The sequence below is a fragment of the Electrophorus electricus genome, unplaced genomic scaffold, assembly GCF_013358815.1.
Source record: "Electrophorus electricus isolate fEleEle1 unplaced genomic scaffold, fEleEle1.pri scaffold_117_arrow_ctg1, whole genome shotgun sequence".
NCBI classification, from domain to species: domain Eukaryota; kingdom Metazoa; phylum Chordata; class Actinopteri; order Gymnotiformes; family Gymnotidae; genus Electrophorus; species Electrophorus electricus.
In genome coordinates, this window is record NW_023336156.1 from 7,065 (window position 1) to 23,240 (window position 16,176).

Below are 16,176 nucleotides of genomic sequence, written 5' to 3' on the forward strand. Positions count from 1 at the left end.
GTGTGGATCTCATGGTGATGATCATTCTGCAACCCGTGTTGAGGCATCTTGTAAATAATCCCAAACTTCAATCGTCAAAATAAAACCATTTGCGGGGGGGGGGGGGTTTGCAGATCTCTCTTTTAAAATTATGTACGTTCAATGGGCAAACAAGATATTTGCTACAAACAGCTCCACTGTAAATCTTTATCTAAAGATATTAACATTTGAAATGCATCACGTGGAATTTTTAGATGCAGAATCATTTTAAATCAACAACTGTCCACCCCTACATATTGGACTTTCCCAGACTGTATCCCAGGCAGTAGAGGAGAAGGTGGGAAAAGAGTGGAAAAGAAGAAAAAAAGAGAAAGTCTTTAAAGAGACAGGAACCAAATTAATAAGTAAATCGAGGCTAGAGTTAACTGAGTTATGAGTATGATTAGAAATAAGCTCAATACTTTTATTATTTGTATTATTATTATTATTGTTATAATAATGAATAATAATAATAATAATAATAATAGTTATTATAGTTCTAATAATAATACTTATTATTATTAATGTTTTATATAATATCAAGGACAGAAGAACCACAGCATTCAGACATACCAAAGCAAAAACTTGAGAAAACTGACAATGTACAAACAAGACATAAATGCTGACAACAGCATGCAAAACGCAAAGTAAAAAAATATTACTAATCACAAAATTCAAAAGGTAATACACTAAAGTGGAAGTGGAAGGAACAGAAAGAGGAAACCAGTTTATGTTCAAAGCAATAGATATTTATATCATAATGTTTACACTCTTACAACTTTAAAACTCCATAAGACAAAATGTTTTCACAATTTTTGAAGCCCTTCTAAGAACTTCAAAACCTATATAGTGCTTTCACAACAGATGTAGCTGATCTCTGAATGTTTTCTTTCACTGGTAACATTGTGTATTAAACCTGACAACATAAAGAATGGTTATATCAGTGAAAAATGACTAAAACTAAAACCTGCGGTAAGGTCAGTACCAGTGACCTCCAGGCTTTCAGTTAAACTGTCGTCAGATACATAACAGGCTCCACAAACCCAACACATTTAAGCCTGACGCCTTTCTCCACCACACCTCAGAAGACTCACTTTGCAAGCTGTTCAACAGACTACTGTTTACCATTCACAGGTGCAAGCAATTTGGATAACCTGCTGGTATCTCCACCCCACAAACCATGGAACTAAGGAGAACACACTCAGGCTACAGAACCCCAGACCAGACATGTCCCCCTACAGGAACTGCTATGAGTGTGCTTCCAATCAATCTGTGGTATGGTTATGTATGCAGCCCAGTGACAGACAAAAATGAGTATGGGATCTAAATGCAAGTTTAATCCAAAATCAGGGTCAATGCACAGTGTATTGTTCAAAAGCTAGATGACATGACAGCGTTTGAGGGAACCAAAATAGGAATAACCTGTAAGACAAACCCATCAACAGCAATAGATGAGATAACACTATGATAGCAAACAGGTCTAATGAAAACAGCAGGTGATCTGAGTTCCAACAGCGAGGGACAAATACAGCTCTTCTGAGAACACATGCAACTGTGCTCAGTTGTGTCACACCCAACTCGTGACCTCTGTTTTGACCTTAACATTTTTATGACATCAATGAATGCCAATGTATTCCTTTTTTTCTTTTCTAAAGCTCTCATTTAATTTTTTTTTTGTCTGCTTTCATCCTTGCCAACATAAAGCACTCTTTTTTTGCGTGTGAAATGTATGCTGTAGGCCTACAAATAAATTTGCTTTGGCTTATGTATTGTCCACTAAGTTCCTCCGAGTACAACAGACATTATTGACAAGATTTTTAAAAGTTAATGATTCACTTCCACTATAGCCATACTGCTTTTATCTATCTGCTGACATACATTATGATACAGGTAAGAGTCAATAGGCAGGGCAATCCCTCTCACTGATAAACCAGAGCGACTGCGTGAAGTTCAGACATTTTCTGTCACCATCCATAACCCAGCAGCCACACTCATGACCTTTTTTGTGAAAACAAAAACAAACAAAAAACAATGTACACAAAAAAAAAAAAAGGTTTAATGAGTATGACTGTGTGGGAAGGTCATTATCAAAATGTTTTCTGAATAAGAACAATTACTGGCATCAAAATGGTAAATCCATACATATACTGTAGGAATCCATTTCAAACTACAATCTTAATGTGTGTAGCTTTCATTACTGTTAGTGCAAACTAGTATGTGAAGAATTATATATGCAGTTATTTAAAGTTTAGCATTTGTGCATATTTGTGATTTTTTTTTTCAGTTGGTAAATACCTACATTTGCTGATTTTCTGGTAACAGTGTTCATTGTATGAAAACAAAGAAGTTAATCTGTTAGAACATAAAGGTGTAATATAATCTGTTAGTGCATAAAGCGTAAATATGTAATATAAATGCGAGTATGCATGTTTATATATAGAAACCTGAGGAAGATCTAAAACATGACAAACATTTCTAGTTTGTTTGTTAAGGCCCCCTGTAAAAAATAGCAAAACAAAAAAAAACAGGATCCAACAGCATCCATCTTCCTCCTCCATCAGCCCAAGTCCCCACCATGCTGAGAAACAGAGACAGAGAAACAGGGAGAAAAAAAGGAGAAACAGAGAAGCATATACAGTGGTACTGGTGTGGTACTGGTGTAGCATATCTATGGTACTGGTGTCATGAGGTAATCACCTGAAGGCTCATAATAGTGGCAATCCACTCTATGAATTCATCTTCAGAATCACAGCAAAAGTACCTGGAGAGAAAGAAATGACTTTTATGTCTTAATGCTTACAGTGTATGGTTTACAGTGTATGGCACACACCCGAGCTTTGTAGTCTCTGTCATAAATAAATCTTATTAATGTGGATTGCCAGTGGAAACGGCAGCTTGACAAAGCCAAGCTATGTGTCAAATCTAACACAAACATTACACCTAAGGCAAATAGGTTTGATCACTCTCAGTCGTCACACTTCTTTCTCCATGGATGATTCAGGAGTGTAAATCCACACTAATATTCCAGGAGAGGGGCGGGGCCAGAGCCTTTTTTTGTTGCCTAGTGCTGTTATTTAACATATAAGCAACATACAACCCTCAATGTGGGTGCCAAAGTACTTTAGTCATGTACGAATTGTACTGTTAGCCTTGCTTGTATTTATTAAAAATGTATTTTGTAAGTTTAGCGTATTGTTGTAATGCCATAAATAGTATAAGTGCATAAATGATTGTAATTATTGTAATTAAATTATTGTAATTTATTATAATACTCATATAGATGGCACGAGTGTAATTTCTATTGTTTAAGTACAAGTTAAAGGCATAGGATGCTTTTCTTTATGTTTTGGATTATGTTCATAAACCTTTGCATATGGTCACTTTAATTAAGATACACGTTTTGATTCCTGGGACCAACACAGTTTTCGTACCTTGTTGCATTTCAAATTAGGAATAACTGTTTTAGAATGTCCCTTGAGATGTGATTTTGTTGCTAATCTGCAATAAACACCTTTATTGCTTGTACTTTTTACACTGACTCATGTGGACGTTTCTCTTTTCTTTTTACGAACACGTGTGACAAACACTGTGACTACTGCCGAATCCCGTATTTAACACAACCTAAACACGATTCCTACCCAAATGCAAACAGTTTAGACCCTCCGACCACATTAATGAAGAGAAATAGAGATTAAAAAACAAGAAGTGTAGAGATCAATAGGACGGACATATGCTGGATACAGCAATAGTTCAGGAGTCATCCTAGGTAAGGAACACAGAAACAGACAAGAGTTGTCACAATGCCCAGGCACCCAGAGAGAGGGACATGCCCACTGACACACACACACTTTAGTTCTGCCTTGCCTTTTGGCTTCTTAAAGAGTCTTCTCATCCACACTAACGTATCACTCTCTCACTGCCGCCATCACAGCAGTCTTGTAATCAAACCCATTTTTGCTGTAAGGCTTGGCAGACATACCTATAGCATCTCCTTTATTCCAACCAATGCTAAGTGCCCTGTGAGGGAATTATATTACGCTGTGATTATCTTCCCCAAATGAAGAGCATGTAAAATACATCAACATATGCAGAGAAAATGCATTTAACATAACTTAAAATCAACTACCTGGATGCTATGGGATCCCACACTACCAAATCATGCCTACTATATCTATTTATAGGATTATAGGTAGGGACATGGGTACCTGTCATCTGTCTTGACATGACAACTGGTCCAGGCACTACCTTTCCACACATATATGAGTGACTCACTCAAGAAATGAGTCTACAGTCTTTGTTTGAAGACAGCCAGTGACTCAGCTGTAGGAACAGCCAGTGGAAGTTAATTCCACCACCTGGGGGCCAAGACACAGAACAGTTGGTGTCTTGAGGGATATGGTGCTTTGAGTCGATCAGTACTAGAGGCTCTAAGGCAGTGTGGGGAACAATGGCATTTGAGTAGTGCCTTTAGGTAGATGGGATCTGACCCTGTTCTGGCTTTGTAGGAGATTGTCACTGTTTTAATCTGATGGAACTGCTACAGAGAGCCAGTGGAGGGAACACTGCAGGGGGGTAAGAGGTGAGAACTTTGGGAGATTAAAAACAAGCCAAGCGGCTGCATTCTGGATGAGCTGCAGGAGTCTGATGGCACAGAGGAGAAGACCTGCCAGGAGTGAGTTGCAGTAGGCCAGTCTGACAAGGGCCCGAACAAACACCTGAGGGCCTTCTGTGGAGAGAAATGGATGGATTTCCCTGATATTATAGAGGAGGAACCTGCATAACTGAGTCAATTTAGCAACATGAACAGAGAATGATTGTCCTGAAGTATCCCAAGATTGTGTGCCTTGTCAGCTGGAGTGATCCAAAAATTCTAACAACATCCTAGAATCTTACATCTCTCATGATAATCAAAACTATGTATGATTGTTCTGGATTATGTGGATTATGTGAATTATGTGAATTATGTGGATTATGTGGATTAAGTGGATTAAGGCATTATTGCCATGCCAATGGTGAATCAGTTCCAGGTTTTTTGTTGTCTTTGCTTAGTCTTAATCCAATAATTTGTACTGTTTCTCACCACTGCTGTTGGTCATGAAGCACTGTTAAGCCCCACCTGCAAGCAAACAAATAAATTACAGTGCATTAACAATAACTTTCAGAAATATTACTCTTAAAAATTGTGTGTGTTATTTACAGTATATGTGGCTGTACTTTGTGTGTGAGGTGAGTGTGTGTGTAATTTCAGAGTAGGTAGCAGTAGTTTGTGTGTGTATATAATTATGTTGTAGGTGTCTGTAATCTGTGTAAATGTATATGTGTAATTATGGCATACGTGGCTGTAATTACAGTGTAGTTGGCTGTAGTTTGTATGTGTGTATATGCATGTGTGTGTCTGTGTGTGTAATATATTTACAATGAAGGTGTTTGAAGTTTGTGTGTCTGTGTGTATATATATATATGTGTGTGTCTACGTGTCTGTACTTTCTGTGTGTGTGTATTTACTGCGTAGATGGCTGTAGTTTGTGTGTGTGTGTGAGTGTGTGTGTGTGTGTGTGTGTGTGTGTGTGTGTGTGTGTGTGTGTGTGTGTGTGTGTGTGTGTGTGTGTGTACCTACGGTGTCGGTGGCTGGAGTTTACTCATATAGCCTTGGTAGACCTTTATTTCTTGTACTGGCCATTCCTTCTCACACTGAGAGCCCTGCAATAAAAGTACACACACACACACACACACACACACACACACACACACACACACACACACACACACACACACACACACACACAGAGCTGTCTTTATAGGGGCCTTAGACTGAACAACTCCTGATCAAATTAAGTTTATTCAGAGTATTTCTCCACTATTATATCACATATATTATGTCATATATTCAGGTTTATACCCATGTATAGACACACCTGCAGTTCTTTGTACAGCCTGAAGGTGGAGCCAATCAGCTCACAATGGCGGTTGGAAAAGCTCTTGCATTTGCCCCCTTTAACTTCACTCATGCGTAGTGCTCCCAGCTTGCACACTTCCTCTTTACCACCTGATTGAAGAAACAGAGGTGGGCTTGTGTAAAGAGTCAAGAGACAAAGTGTAAAGAGAAAGTGAGGTCACCACTATAATAATAATAATAATAATAATAATAATAATAATAATAATAATTTCAATGTATATAGTGCCTTTCACAAGTGGGAAACTTGGAAGACCCAAGAGCAGTGAAGAGGAAAGTTTTTAGTTCATATTTAAAGGAACCTTGGTTACATGTAGCTCAGTGGTGAAGGTACTGGACTTGTAATTGGAAACTTGCTGGTCCAAGCCCCACCACTGCCAAGTTAACACTGTTGGACACTGGATAAAAGTGTCATAAAAGTGCTAAATGCCATAAATGTAAGTCAAGTTTGTGGGACAGTAAAAAGAACAGAGCTAGAGGATCTATGGGAGTATGAGGGACCGTATAAGTGAATGAACTCAGAGACGCAGGTAGTAGCACTCTGAACTGTAGAAGGATCTTATACTTAATCTGGGAGATAACAGGAAGCTGATGCAGAATTGCACATACTCAAATACATATTGATGTCACTGGTGTAATGGCTTCTCTTGACCAACAGGTGGCTCTGTGGGCTGAGGGAGTAACAGACTGGCAGCACTGCTTCCTTGTAGTGCAGCTCTCGCTCTGATAAACAGACATTTTTATGACTCTATTTTTAAATCTTTGAATCTGTATTTATACCTGTTTCATTAATGCTATTATCAGTTGGTTTTAAAGCAATGTGCAGGGTATAAAACAACAACCATATTCCAGTCACTGCAAATGTATCAAAATTTATCCATCTGTTTTCAGTCCTTCCACTTGTGTTACTGTGTGGACATGGTTTAAGCTTAGAGATATATATTAATAGTTTATATTCTTAGACTATTTACATGCACTTCAGTCGGACCTTCATTTAAAACAATATTTCATTTCAAAGAATATTTAAGAATATTGTTTTCTGCACTTAAATAAAGAAAAACAGCTTGACAACTCTGTTTGAGGAATGTTTTCTGACCAATCTCTTCCTTGGTCTCATAACACCTCCAAAACTCTCCATCTGCTGGCTGGATTCCACACATCTCTAAAACCTCCAGGACCAATTCCTCTACTGTTGTACTCATCCCGACCTCACACACACACACACACACACACACACACACACACACACACACACACACACACACACACACACACACACACACAGAGAGAGAGAGAGAGAGAGAGAGAGAGAGAGAGAGAGAGAGAGCACTCTTTATTTCATCTGTGTATTCTACTTTAATTTTGCTTATGTATACTGAATCAGAATTAACTTAAATTCCAAGTCCCTTAGAGCTCCTGACCAGTGCTTTTGAGAAAAATGAAAATGAAAACATGCTTAAAGCTGAAGGCTTCTGTCAACATGGCTAAGTGGTATAATTTTTTGGAATATTAGCTAAGCTAACATGGGAATGTCTGGTTCAGTATGCGCAGCTCTGGTCAACAAATCCTTAAAACAGTGGACGTGCTTTGTTTCACAGGCTGGAGTGTACTGACAGTTGGTACAGGACTTGAAATACTGTCTGTGTAGTTACTAAATATTGCATTTTATATACAGATTACACTTTAAGGCCATGATGTAATTCTTGAATCCCTAGTAAAAAAAAAAAAAAAAAAAAGCCCATTGTCATATAGGAGCAGGTGAAGCTTCAAGCTCGAGCTTGAGCTGAACACTGCTGAAAGGTGACTCACCTGCACAAGGAGTTCTGCATCCTCCTCCCTCTTCTCCAGGTAAATGGCACAGACGGTGTGGGAGGGGACAGGTGTCAGAGAGGCCTGGTACACAGTGACAACATCAGTCATCCGAAGAAGGCAGGAAGTTGCACATGTGAACATGTTCAGACTGTGCCATGGGTTTCACCAAGGTGTGCACTGTGTGGAGATGCAAGGTGTTGAGCGTCTAAATTACCCAGAGGCCCTTTGAAACCTTGAACTCTCACCTGGTCTTTGAGCTTGTTTAGAATGAGAAGGGTCATGTCCATCTGCTTCTGAAGCTCTGCATCTGAGATCTGGGGAAAAACATTTGTTTAGCTGTGTGTTTAGCTGTCTTTCAAATGTCAGTGCAATGTCACAGCATCTATGACTGAGGTGCTTTCCATTTCTTCTGAGTATACAAGTAATTCTAGAGACTATTAGACTTGTGTCAGATGTGTAAAAAAGAAATTCTATTACTGCCACCATTGTAAAGAAAGATTATCTCATTATTCAGTGTGACGTTAACAATGACGCATGTGAACCATAGCAATTTTAACAAGCACTCAGGTCCTCATGGACAGTCAAGGAGACAGGCATTACTTTAAAGGTTGTGACCTGCTGGTTTCAGGCTGGACTCACATTAAAGATGGCACAGTAACTTCCAATCAAGTCCTCCACCACTTTGAAGGTCCTGGGGTCGGCTTTATCCGTCTGAAAGAGAGTCGGCCCGAACACGAGTCCCAGATTCCGTGTCGTCATGTGGTTTATGTTGGAGAAGTTCTGCACGCTAACAGAAAGTGGTTAGCACTTAGACACACAGTTCCTCAAAGCAAAGGGGAATATATATACCAGAAAGACTTTTCCCAGTCCTGAAATCTGAAAAACTTCCTTTTTTGGAAGAGTCCCAAAAGGCAGCGCACGTATAAGATAACACTTCGCTAATCCCTAACGGGAAATTAGACACAAAGGTCTGTCTGTCTTGAAAAAGGCAATGAAACCTCAGATGTTGGTGTTTGGTTTGTGGAAGTGAAAACAACAATGAAAATAATAATATGAATTTTTGTCTCCTTCACGTGCTTTCTTCCTGAATTGTGAACCTAACAAACAAAGCTTTTGAAAACATCTACAGCAAAGTAATGACGGGTACCAGTAGAGGTGGTTAAAGAGAGCTTTGAAGGTCTCTCTGTTGACTTCAGGCAAGCTGGACAGGAGTGTCTGGTATCTGCTGGTTTTGTTACAGTTATCTGTTAACTCTGCAGAAAGTATGACACAATGACACCAGGATTAAAACACCAAAAAACAAAAAACAAAAACAAACAAAAAAGCAAGATTGGATGGAAGCAGCTTTATCTATGGCCTCCATATATGTGAGAAGAGGCTAAAAGTACTGACATTGCAAAGAAATGTAAATGTAAATGACACTGCAGTCCAGTGCAGGCAGCAGTGAGAAAGGTTTTACAGCACTGTTCTAATCTCACAGTAGTCTTCAATATTTCTACACTATTTCCCCACCACCAACACCATATCCCCCACAGTATCACAGAGGGCTGTACACACACACACACACACACACACACACACACACACACACCCTTGTTCTCATTGTCAACCTCTCGAACACTACCTCTCAAAGATTGTAGTTTTTTTTGGAAGAGGGATGATAACAGGTGCTTGTGTATGTGTGCATGTCATTAACCTGCAGTACAAAGCCAGTTCTGTGAGTTTTGCTGTCCATTAAACAATCCTTCTCTGACCTCTCGGAGAAAACGCTTCAGTGTGTTCGTCACATTGTCTACTGCAATATCTTCGGGAACACAAACACTCCGTGCATCACGCAGGAATTCTTCCAGCAGAGCTGACACATGGGAATGAACACCACACTTCCTGTAGATGCCAGTGGACATGAGACCTGACAGTACACACACACATCACACATCATGGTACACACAAATACACACACGCGCATACACACACACACACACACACACACACACACACACACACACACACACACACACATACACACACACACACAAACCCAATACACTTATGAACACTCTATTTATATGCAAGAAATACAGTATTTGAAAACAAGGTACTTGTTACAGTTTTGCTTATTTGGAAAATTGTGTGTGTGTGTGTGTGTGTGTGTGTGTGTGTGTGTGTGTGTGTGTGTGTGTGTGTGTACCATGACGTGTGATGTGGTCGAGACAGCGGTCAACAGCGATGGGGATGCCTGACTCGGTGAGCTGCTGCAGGGAGAGTGGCTGGTCTCCTGCCCCGCCACAGAGTCCGATGGACCGTACCCAGCCCGGAAAATGGGGCTTGTTCTCTGCTATGACATGTAGAGATCCACCTCTCCACGAAAACACCATATCCCCCACACTGTCACTGAGGGCTGTATACACACAGACATAAACACACATGCATGCACACCTGAATATCAGCAACCAGCAAAAAAATGATATGATTGTTTTTTAAAGCTGAATTATGTAGGCATATTGTGTGTGTGTGTGTGTGTGTGTGTGTGTGTGTGTGTGTGTGTGTGTGTGTACTGGTTTAATTATAATTGGTTGTAGAGTTACAGCTGCATCCTCTAGTAATGGCTGAAAGATGTTTTCCTCCAAAGAAGGAAAGTGGGTTTCTTTACTGTACACTTTGTTGATGCACAATAAAGAAAGCAGAGAAAAGAATGGCCCAATTAGACTACCAGTGCACCACGTCTGTCTGTATCCAGGCTGGCCTGCAATGCCAGTTGCTGATGGACAAATGGCAACCGTGTTTCAGACGTTGATGTGCAGAAGCCAAGATTCTCATTGGTGGGAAGTAGTGACCCGGCAAATAAATTGTCCAATCATGGAATAATAATGGGGCTGGACAACAGAGATTTTGAATGTGGTGCATAAATAAAGGTTCTTCATTACAGTGTACAAAATAAAAGCCCTTCATTACAGTGTGTGTGCTCTGTCACTCACTGAGTGTAAGTAGCTTGCGCAGGTCAACATTCTGTACTGAATCATGAAGAAGAACTTGCAGTCTAGAGCCACTAAGGCAGAACCAACCAATTCCAGAACTGCCTTCAGCACAGCGTAGGCGGCCCAGACGATCACAGAGTCCACAAACATCACTCAGAACAGCAGGAAGCAGTGCCTGGATGAACATACAGAGATACAGACAGACAGACAAAACTTTGGTTTGTCTCTCCAGAAGAAAATAATGGAATTTCCTTTCATCCTTTTAACCTCTCTTCAAGTAAAAATAATCCCTGGTTCCCTGAGAAAAGCATGTAGTGTCTGATTGGTTATCACTGGTTATCCATATTGTGATCATTGAATTCAGTCCAATTTAGAAGGGGGTAACTACATAGCCTCACAGTGCAGAGAGATAATCAACACTACAGTTTGAGTTTACCTTACACTTATATTGTAATAGTACAGTCATAATAGTACAGTCTCAGTTTGAGATGTTAAAAATGGCACAGTCTGAGTGTGAAAAAACAGTAATGGTACAGTCTGAGTTTGAGGTGATAGAAATGGTCCAGTATGAGTTTGAGATGGTAGTAAAGGTACAGTTTGTGTTTGAAGGAGCAGGGTGTGAGTAATATAAGTAATCTTGGTTACTATAGCAAATGCCCTGATCCACTCTTTGATAGTAACGATGTCATCAGCTCCAAAAAGATAGACCCGCCCACTATCAGTGTACAGCTCAAAGGTATGTTCATACCTGCCAACCAATCAAAAGAGACACCATAGCCATGTTGGACTAAACAACTGAAAGTACAGTCATTAAATAATGAAAAGTATCAGGCCAGAGCTGGAGAGTGTTACCCATGAATCCCTGGACTGTTGAAGGACAGGCAGATGATGTCACTCGTTTTTATGCAGCCACACCTGTTAGTGCTCTGCTCAGTCTTATAGTAACTGAACAGTCCGTTGCCCAGGCAACACCACCTCTGAGAAAAATCTACAAAACACAGATAAGAACATTACTTCTGTTTTATGAAAGCCTTCAAACTCATGGCTCCCCACAAACTCAAACAACACACAAGACATTTGCTGAGTAAATTAAATTAACATAACAATGACTTTTATGTGTATCTGTATTCTATGAGTAAATGACAAAGCACTTTTGTAAGTCGCTCTGGAAAAGAGCGTCTTTTAAATGCCATGAATGTAATTGTAAATGCATCTGTTTCACTTTGCCATATCTAACATGTCAGGTCAAAGACATGATTCACACACATCATCTACAGTCAAATTTAATGTGCATCATTAAAGGGGTCTGGGTGCTGCCATCCACTCCTCCTTACTTAAAGGATTTACTGACAAGATTGATTCTACATCAATACTTAAAATAAGCTTAAAATATGATATGAAAACCAACATCTTTATTGGGAAGCATACCATTCAGCACAACACAAATCAGCACGTAATGAATTGTTTACAAGTTTAGAATGTCCAATATGGATAAGACATCAGTCTTTAGAGCTGAAGACTGTGAGTTTAATTCCCACCTGGATTGCTTTATATCCTGAATTTCTGTTCAGGGATCAGTCAAGTCCACCTTTTGATGGGTGTTTGTGGTTGGCAGTAGCACAGGGGTGGGGATGGTGTCTCTGTAGAGGGCCAGTGTGGTAGGTGCATGATGCAGCTAAGACTGAACAAGTGTAATCAGGAACCTGTCTCATAAAGCAGGATTTACTGCTGCTTGTAGAGTGCTAAGGGTTAGGGTTAACCCTGTATAGAGTGGTATGGGTTAGAGTTAACCCTGTATAGAGTGGTAAGGGTTAGAGTTAACCTCTATAGAGTGGTAAGGGTTAGAGTTAACCTCTATAGAGTGGTAAGGGTTAGAGTTAACCCTGTATAGAGTGGTAAGGGTTAGAGTTAACCTCTATAGAGTGGTAAGGGTTAGAGTTAACCCTCATGTAGAGTGGTAAGGGTTAGGGTTAACCCTTATGTAGAGAGGTAAGCGTTAGGGATAACCCTCATATAGAGTGGTAAGGGTTAGGGTTAACCCTCATGTAGACTGGTAAGGGTTAGGGTTAACCTTCATGTAGAGTGGTAAGGGTTAGGGTTAACCCTCATGTAGAGAGGTAAGGGTTAGGGTTAACTCTCATGTAGACTGGTAAGGGTTAGGATTAACCCTCATGTAGAGAGGTAAGGGTTAGGGTTAACCCTCATGTAGAGAGGTAAGGGTTAGGGATAACCCTCATGTAGAATGGTAAGGGTTAGGGTTAACCTTCATGTAGAGAGGTAAGGGTTAGGGTTAACCCTCATGTAGAATGGTAAGGGTTAGGGTTAACGCTCATGTAGAGAGGTAAGGGTTAGGGTTAACCCTCATGTAGAATGGTAAGGGTTAGGGTTAACCCTCATGTAGAGTGGTAAGGGTTAGGGTTAACCCTCATGTAGAGAGGTAAGGGTTAGGGTTAACTCTCATGTAGAGAGGTAAGGGTTAGGGTTAACTCTCATGTAGAGAGGTAAGGGTTAGGGTTAACTCTCATGTAGACTGGTAAGGGTTAGGATTAACCCTCATGTAGACTGGTAAGGGTTAGGGTTAACCTTCATGTAGAGTGATAAGGGTTAGGGTTAACCCTCATGTAGAGAGGTAAGGGTTAGGGTTAACCCTCATGTAGAGAGGTAAGGGTTAGGGATAACCCTCATATAGAATGGTAAGGGTTAGGGTTAACCCTCATGTAGAGAGGTAAGGGTTAGGGTTAACCCTCATGTAAAGAGGTAAGGGTTAGGGTTAACTCTCATGTAGCGAGGTAAGGGTTAGGGATAACCCTCATATAGAATGGTAAGGGTTAGGGTTAACCCTCATGTAGAGAGGTAAGGGTCAAGTCAGAGTCACCTACCTGCTTGCGGTTTGTAGTCAGTGATTGGCCTTGCAGAGGAAGCAACCTTGAATAGGTATCCATTATGACAGAGAACAGACGTGTGACCGACTGTGTGGAAAGAGGATATTGTGAGCATGCCTTAAAGGATAACCTAGTATTTAAACACCTTTATTATTATTATTATTATTATTATTATTATTATGTAGACTACAGACTGAAACATTTGTTATTTTTATCTTCAGCTTGTGTATTTTGCCCTTGAGCACCATGTCTGGAAAATAATACCAGACTCAGTGTTGACAGATCTTTAACTGAGCTTTGACCGATCTTTGAGCTTTGACCAAGGTTTGACTGATCTTTGACTGATCTTTGACTGATCTTTGAGCGTTGACTGATCTTTGAATGACCTTTGAACTTTGATCTTTGAATAATTGTTGAGCTTTGACTAATCTTTGACTGATCATTGACTAATATTTGAGATTTGACCAAGGTTTGACTGATCTTTGACTGATCTTTGACTGATCTTTGAGCGTTGACTGATCTTTGAATGACCTTTGAACTTTGATCTTTGAATAATTGTTGAGCTTTGACTAATCTTTGACTGATCATTGACTAATATTTGAGCGTTGACTGATTTTTGACTGAGCTTTGACTGAACTCAGCTTGTTTGACATTTTGAATATCGTGGCATTTGTGACACTTTCTTTGAATGAGCCACCAGTTTTTTTTTCTATGTTCTATGTTATGTTTACCTATGTACCTGTCATAACGGCAGATCCCAATGCAGACTACAGAACCCAGCAGCCCATTCGTCACCCAGTCAATGACGCAACCAATCGGAGGCGTCCAATCAGATCTGTGTCTGGTAGTGTTCACTCCAACTATCCCTTTCCCAGTCCTGGATCGGAAGTCAGAGAAGAACCCATGGTGGAATCTATGCAATGTGACTCCTTTCGCTTATCTGGGGAGGAACGATGATGCTGGTTCCAAGGAGGTCTGTGTTTATACTGTGGATCAGCAGGCCATCTAGTCAGGGACTGTCGTCTCCTACCTAACCTAAATCATTCACATTGACAGTTTATATTGGGTCTCATACTCCGTCCTCTATGTTCACAGCCCTAGTTGATTGCGGGCCAGAGGGCAACTTCATTCATGCCCATCTGGTACACGACCTGATCATCCCATATCTCTCTGCACAACCCCTGTACAACTCACCACCAGTTCCCTCCACTCTGAACTCATATCCTTTCTAGTCTTGCAAGCTTCATCATTTCCAGTCATTCTGGGCCTGCTGTGGCTGGAGCAACATAACCCAAATATATTTCATGGCCCCAGAATGGAGATAACCCAGTGGTCAGCTTATTGTCAGAAGAACTGTTGGACTTTACCCACACTATGACTCTGCGCCACGATGATTGAGAGCCCTGCTGACGAACAAGTTTTCGTTCCCCCCCAGCAGGGCGAAGGCAACCCTGTTACTCCATCACCATTCATGTGATTGTTCTGTCAAACTCCTAGAGGGTACAACTTTACCAAAGGCATGCATCTATCCCCTCTCCCAAGAAGAGGAAAGAGCCATGGAACAATATATAGAGGAGGCACTAGGGCAGGGTTTCATTCAGCCATCCACTTCCCCCATGACATCAGGTTTTTTCTTCGTAAAGAAAAAGGACAGTGGCCTTCTTCTCTGCATTGATTACCGAAACCAAAACCTGATCTCAAGGAAGTATGCTTATCCGCTACCACTCAGCCCCTGAAACAGCTAAGAGACAAAGGTCTTCACAGAATTGGACCTCTGTAACATGTATAATCTTATATGGATCAAGAAGGGAGATGAATGGAAAACCACCTTTGTCACCACAAGGGGCATTATGAGTACAAGGTGATGCTGTATGGTCTCAGCATCACACCCTCGATATTCCTAGCATTCATCAATGATGTTCTTCGAACGGTAATAGGATGATATGTCATCACGTATATTGACAACATTCTTATTTACTCACCTGATCTTCCGATGCACATCCGACATGTGCGTTCAGTACTAGAGATTCTCCTGGAGAATGTACTGTATGTAAAGGGGGAGAAATGTAAATTCCATATCATGACCATGACCTTCCTGGGGTATGTAGTAAGCCATGGGGGAGTTACTATGGATGACAAAAAAATAGAAGCCATCCTTCATTGGCCGGTATCCACCACCGTCAAAAGGCTACAGAGTTTCCTGGGCTTCGTGAACTTCTATCCACACTTCATAAGAAACTTCAGTAGCATAGTGGCCCCCCTCACATCTGTCCTTAAATGGTCTTCTACTAAATGGGATTGGACTCTGGCAGCTGAGGATGCATTCGTCAAGTTAAAGGAGGCTTTCACCATGGCCCCCATCCTTTGACACCTGAATCCTACAGTCTTGTTTATTGTAGAAGCAGATGCATCTAATATTGGAATCAGGGCCGTGCTCTCGCAGAGGCATCAAGGGGACAAACTTCGTCCAGTGGCCTATTTCTCCAAGAAACCTTCCCCTGCAGAGCAAAATTATGGGATCGGAGACTATTGGCCA

General features: G+C 40.7%; 1 protein-coding gene across 1 annotated transcript; it reads right to left on the minus strand.

Annotated features, from left to right (window-relative positions):
- Positions 1-1,117: 1,117 nt before the first annotated feature.
- LOC118240918 (arf-GAP with Rho-GAP domain, ANK repeat and PH domain-containing protein 1-like) lies at positions 1,118-15,648 on the minus strand. The gene is made up of 19 exons (XM_035523468.1): positions 15,623-15,648; positions 14,372-14,517; positions 13,638-13,727; positions 11,611-11,746; positions 11,404-11,506; positions 10,759-10,933; positions 9,972-10,181; positions 9,480-9,692; positions 8,931-9,036; positions 8,423-8,570; positions 8,029-8,097; positions 7,781-7,864; positions 7,068-7,179; positions 6,581-6,694; positions 5,934-6,064; positions 5,636-5,718; positions 5,099-5,134; positions 2,716-2,779; positions 1,118-2,596 (listed from the first exon to the last, which is right to left on the minus strand). The coding sequence occupies exons 1-19, from the start codon at positions 15,646-15,648 to the stop codon at positions 2,576-2,578; spliced, it is 2,067 nt and encodes a 688-aa protein (XP_035379361.1). The 3' UTR covers positions 1,118-2,575.
- Positions 15,649-16,176: the final 528 nt, after the last annotated feature.

What these genes read in the sequence shown, in the direction of transcription:
- LOC118240918 (XM_035523468.1), bottom strand. Translation starts at nt 15,648, where the DNA reads ATGTCGGATGTGCATCGGAAGATCAG. An exon ending in GATGTGCATCGGAAGATCAG is followed by an intron (nt 14,518 to 15,622) that starts GTGAGTAAATAA and finishes CTTCCGATCCAG; the next exon opens with GACTGGGAAAGGGATAGTTG. An exon ending in ATGCAGAACTCCTTGTGCAG is followed by an intron (nt 7,180 to 7,780) that starts GTGAGTCACCTT and finishes TGTGTGTGTGAG; the next exon opens with GTCGGGATGAGTACAACAGT.